This window comes from Gavialis gangeticus, unplaced genomic scaffold (assembly GCF_001723915.1).
Source record: "Gavialis gangeticus isolate Ggan-Ray unplaced genomic scaffold, GavGan_comp1, whole genome shotgun sequence".
Classification (NCBI taxonomy): Eukaryota; Metazoa; Chordata; order Crocodylia; family Gavialidae; genus Gavialis; species Gavialis gangeticus.
Window position 1 is genome coordinate 10,856,501 of NW_017729004.1, and position 5,754 is coordinate 10,862,254.

Genomic DNA, 5,754 nt, shown 5'->3' on the forward strand with positions numbered 1-5,754 from the left:
CCTCGCAGCGCACGCAGGTGCGGACCGCGCTCCCGCCGCTCCGGGGCTCCTGCCCTCCGTGTCCCAGGGCGGCCTGAGCCCCCCGCCCGGGCCCCGGGCCCGGTCCCCCCCGCCCAGGTGCTGACCGTTGCCCCCCTCACAGGACATCTCCCACCTGCTGACCAGCGTCTTCAGCGAGGCCTACACGGCTGAGCCCATCGGGGCGCAGGCGGTAGCCAGCTTGGTGCGGTCGCGCGGGGGGGACGACCCCCACCACGAGCGGTTCGTGGCTGAGCTGCAGCAGGTAATGCAGGCGCGAAGGGCCCGGGCGACGTCCCGCATTTGGGTTCCCGGCGGCTTGTGTCAGTCACACGTTGGACGTGGGGATGGGATGAGAGGAGCCGGGTGCTGCTCCGAGCAGGACCAGCCCCAGCTACATGACATCATCCCAGCCAAGGCTTTGTGTAGACGGGTCTTAAAAACCTCCAAGGTTGGAGATTGTGCCACGGCTCTGGGTAACCCCTTCCAGGGCTTCGCCACCTTCCGAGTTACAGAGTTTTCCCAAATATCCAACCTCAACCTCCTTTGCTGCCACTGGGGCCCGTTGGCTCCTTGTTCTGCCCCCGCTGAGAACGGTCCCGCTCCATCCACTTCGCTCCAGGGCTCCCTCCTGTTTGCACCAGGTCATCCTACTCGAGGCAGGATCAGCCCTTATCCAAACCGGGAAAGGGCGAATTAGTAGTGGCAACAACCTCCCTGAGGATACGTATTCGCACAGAGCCTCCCAGCTCCAGTTGTCACGCTCACCTGATGCTCTCGAGTATCTCTGCCGTTCCCTGCCAAGCTGGGAATTTTTGAGAGAGCTCCAGCCACCTCAAGTAGTAGCCATTAAAGCTCCCGCAGCAGGGCTGGCCTACGGATGTTGCAGCCTGCCATCGGAGCTGGGTGACATCTTTGCAATCAGCAATGCTCTAATATTGCTCTTTCTTCTGAAGCAGCTGCCAAAGAAAGCGGCGATTCCTAGGCAGGCATGTCCCACCTCCCCGTTGAAGGCAAGACTGAGGGAGAAATGTGTTCAGCTACTGAATTCATTCATATGTGCCAAGTGCACTGGAAGGCTTGGATGACACCGACTCGACAAGCGCAACATATTTTTATTAATAATATTTCCTGATAAGCACTGAGAGTGTGCAAGAAAATAAGTCGTCATTAGGATGGCCAAATTGTCTCTCCATTTTTTTCCTCCTTGTACTATTTATACAAGCACTCGTTGTGTGGCTTAGGGATATATTGGCACACGCTGTATACATGTCCTTGACAACATATGAGTGGTATGTTTGAATGATTGCTTCTGAAAATGAGCTGATCATTAAAAATAAGGTGTTTTCCAAAAAAGAAGGTAACAGTAAGATTTATTGGGTTATAAGAAATTTCTGAGAACAAAAGCCTTGGCACTAGGAGGCAGAAAACCATCTCTGGTTCGTTTGATTTCTCCTGCGTCCAGGAAAACAGGACTGAATAAGCAAGAGTGCATTAAAAAAATCCCTGACTTCATCACTTATTTCTCCTCCTAAATGGAGCCACTTACTTAATCTTGAATTTTGGCCAACAGTAGTAATCCTCTTGCTTTAAAAATGCATGCACTCGTGGGAGCTTTATCAGTCTAAACCATTTGTGCAATATGCATTTTATATTTAATATAAGCCACAGCTAGGAAAAAAACCTATATCATCTTGCTAGGTGAGAATAGCACACTTTTAAATAAAACACTAGGGATATGTAGATATAAACTCATGGAATTAAAACATTCAGCATTTTCTATTATTTAAGTTTTTTAGTCATAAATCTGGACAGGTTCACTAAATTCTTTTTGAGTCTGCAGAGAAACCGTAGTACCTCTTGCCTCCGTAGTAGGATGAAATTGCTGGAGTACAGTAGTAGGATGAAATTTTGGGTCATTTTCACTGCTGTCAAAACACTGCTCAGCAGTGAATGTACCCCAGAGGATGCCGGCTTCATCATCTTTGCTTGGGAAAATGATGAACAACCACACTGGAAAGCACTGAGAAGGATCCAAACTGTAGCGGGGGGGAAGACAAGTAGGAAGGTATTTCATTAGAGTATCCTAGGAAGGCTGAAAAGATTTTGATACATAGAAGGGATACTTTATTTACACCACTACTAGACAGAATCCGATATGCTAGTTAGGACCCTGAGTGAGGTCCAAGGATAAATTTTCTTCCTTTCAGTAGTTGGAGAATTAGTATTATTATTCTAATAATATTGTTTTAGTAGAATTTTGTTCCCGGGTTTCTTTGAAGAGCATTGTTATAACTGCCTCTGGTTGAGAGGTAAATGGTTCAAGTCCAGCACAAGTTAGGAATGAATGCATTTTACTTTGTAAGTTTATCCTTGCATTTAATAGACTAGCGGGCTCCCAGAAGGAAACAGAAAGCATTTCTTTTTGTATAGATTCCTATAGTCTCTGTACCAAAATCATTCAGCACTTCCAACAGCTAAAACTATGTTTTTTTCTTTGCACTCACCAATCTACATGCCAGCTTCGTGCTGAATATAATCGCCGACTGGCAGAAGCGGACATGGTAGAAAAACATATCATTCAGGCCCGAGCTCGAGCAACAGCAGAAGAAGAAAGGACCCTAAATATGCTGAAAGAAGATGCTGGAGAGGACTTCCAGTACCCTGATTTGCCCCCAGGTGAGGTTTCTGCGGGTGATGTGTATACCAGTGCTCATTTATGGGATCCTGAGCACAGTCAGGATTGATGTAAGTCACTGGGAAGAATCTCGTTGACTTTAGGGAGCTTTGGATTGTGCATTGTATGATTGTAAGAGTCTAATATTCTTAATAGAAAGAGAGAAGCTTGGAGAAGCTGTGAGCAGAGAATCAAAATAAAATATCTAACCTTGCCTTGTGAGAAACTGATTAGCAAGTCACTTTTGGGACCTGAAACTTGCCACTAGTGGCTTTCTGCCTAAACTTTTTTGAAAACCTGTGTAAACTGCTATACACAAATAATTCAGTGATTTACCATAGGCTATTGAGCCAAGAGTCAGAAAGGAGTGCAGGGTTATGAGATTTCCTGGTTCTCTTGTTGGGGCTGCTGCTGGTGCTGCAGCCAGCATTGCCAGCGTGTGTTCCCTCTGAAGACTTTGCTGTTTTAGAAACGATGCCCACAGGCTCAGATTGGTGATGAAAACTCAATTGGGCTTATTGTCCACCAAACACCTACTCACTAACAGGCTCCCAGGGGCTAATACTGCATGCTCATGCCTACTTCAGCTAACACAAAATGTCAAGAAGTTCTTGTTCTCTTTATACAATGATCACAACAAATCACATGTTGCATTCGGTCTATGTCTTATACACCCATCCAGTACCTAATGAACGTCCGGTTCCCTGTACATCCCCTCTTTATCTTGTGTGTTTAGGCCATCCTCTACCAGCTTCATTAGTAGCTTTATTAACTGACTTTGTGATGGGTCTCGGTAACTGTTACCAGTCCTCAAACTGTGTGCATACAGTCCTAAGATGCTGCTCAGGTTATTCAGCAGTTGGTGCTGGTTCAGCAAGGCTTGCAGTTGCTTTAGTGAGACCTACATTCCCTTCCTTTTTGCCTTTTATGAGGATGTCTTCCCATCATCCTAGAAGAGCCTGATGTATGGATTAAAGATAACCCAGCAGGCTAAACACTTTTGTGGTTATCCTATTATGCTGATGCATACAGCCATGCTCCATTGGCCGACATTATTGGTCTGCACTTTCCCTCGTACAACCTGTGGATGTTTTTTTATCCAATTAATTGTCCCATATATTGAGCCTGGGAATATTAGTTCCAGGACTTTAATTGAATGGTGCTGTTCTGTTACTTAACAAAGAAGAGCCTTTGTGCAAATTGCATGTATGGGGGTTAGCTATGGGAACCTAGGCTTCCTTTGAACATGTTGTTAAGTTATGAATTTCCACGTGTAGCTTTGTCACTGATTAATTAGTAAATGACTTACATTATCTGGGAAGTGGTGAGGTCAGTTAGAGCGCTTGTATTACCTGTAGGCTAAGGAGCATGGGGCATTTGTTGGACTTAAATCCTTCCCAATTTCCTAGAGAAGTTTTTTCCTGCTCCTTTTCCTGCACATGAAGTGGCACTCCTATGATACTCCTTTAGCTATATTACCTTATTTACTCATTACTCTGCACCAGGCAGGGCCAAGATTTTTCCTGTATTGTTGACAGTGACAATGGCATAGCACTCGCAGAGCAACCATCCATTGTCTTTGGAACAACATGCCTGGTTGATTTTTAGAACCTGTTTCAGTTACTAAATGAACAGTAGGGTAATGTTGCACGTAGGTGTCCTTTACAAAAATTCCCATGCTATTAGTATAATATACCCTTACTGGAGGAGTGATCTATCTGGGAACTGCCATTAGCAAATTTAGAGGTATGACTGAGGCTTTCACAGTATGCCATACTTTTTTTCAGGCCTTATGTTTTGCACTTTAAGGTTAATTCAGTCCCAGGCATGTGTGTCTGATGACCGTGTGCCACTACAGTCTGATACTTTTGACTTTCTGCCTAGGTTTTTTGAGTAAGTTGTTGTGCAGCCAGTAGGTGTCAGCAAATCCATTCTGCTTGCAGCCGAGATCTCCTTGCATCACTGAGATCAGGAGCCCTTGTGTTCATAATACTTCATTAACTGCAAAACAATAACAATTGCTTCTCTCTTTTTCTGCAATAAATTAAATTAGGTAGATGGATGGATAGATAGCAAGCAAGCAAGAAAAAATATATAATTAATTTTTAGTCTACATCAGTGAAAATAGGACACTGTCTGTAAAAATACAAAACAAAACAGGTAAGAGACAGTACACAGATTAAACTTTGCATATTTTGCCAAGGCTGCAACTGTACTCCAACTGGCTACAAGTATCAAGCACAATAAAAAGTCCTTTTTTAGATATGTGGGGAGCCGGAAGAAAAGTAAGGATAACATTGGACCCCTGCTGAACCAGATGGGACAACTGACAACCAACGCCCATGAAAAAGCCAACTTGCTAAATGGATACTTTGCGTTGGTATTTCATCAGTCTCATGGGACGCCCCTGCCCATTACAGGACTGGAAGGCCTGTGTGAGGGAGATTCCTTGCCCTCCATCAATGCTGACCTTGTGAAGGAACACCTTGAGAAGCTGGATACCTTCAAGTCATCCGGCCCTGACAGTTGACAGCCAAGGGTAATCAAGGAGCTGGCAAGCATCATAGTCCAGCCCCTAGCATGGATCTTCGAGAACTCCTGGTGCTCTGGTGAAGTGCCCAAAGATTGGAAGAAGGCCAATGTGCCTGCTTCAAGAAGGGGAGGAAAGTGGATCCAGCAAACTACAGGCCCATCAGCCTGACCTCTATCCTGGGAAAGGTCCTAGAAAAGATTATCGAAGAGACCATTCTCAACAGACTGGCAGATGGCAAAATCCTGAGGGATAGCCAGCACGAGTTTGTTGCAGATAGGTCTTGCTTGACCAATCTTACTTCCTTTTATGACCAGATGACCTATCACCTGGACAAGGGAGAAGAGATTGATGTCATATATCTTGACTTTAAAAAAGCCTTCAGTTTGGTTTCCCATGGACACCTCTTAGCAAAACTGGCTAACTGTGGCTTCACCACGATCCGCTGGCTGGGGCCCAGGTGGTAGGACCCAGAGGGTGGTGGTTGATGGAAGTTTCATAGTTTCATAGTTTCTAGGGTCGGAAGGGA

At 45.3% G+C, this 5,754-nt stretch overlaps 1 protein-coding gene across 1 annotated transcript in view; it reads left to right on the forward strand.

Annotated features, from left to right (window-relative positions):
• DLEC1 (deleted in lung and esophageal cancer 1) overlaps nt 1-5,754 on the forward strand; it is a 69,306-nt gene that overhangs the window by 1,708 nt on the left and 61,844 nt on the right. The window contains exons 2-4 of the mRNA XM_019507934.1: nt 9-17; nt 143-283; nt 2,541-2,697. Of these exons, the coding sequence (XP_019363479.1) occupies nt 9-17; nt 143-283; nt 2,541-2,697 (307 nt within the window). The remainder of the gene's footprint in view (nt 1-8; nt 18-142; nt 284-2,540; nt 2,698-5,754) is intronic.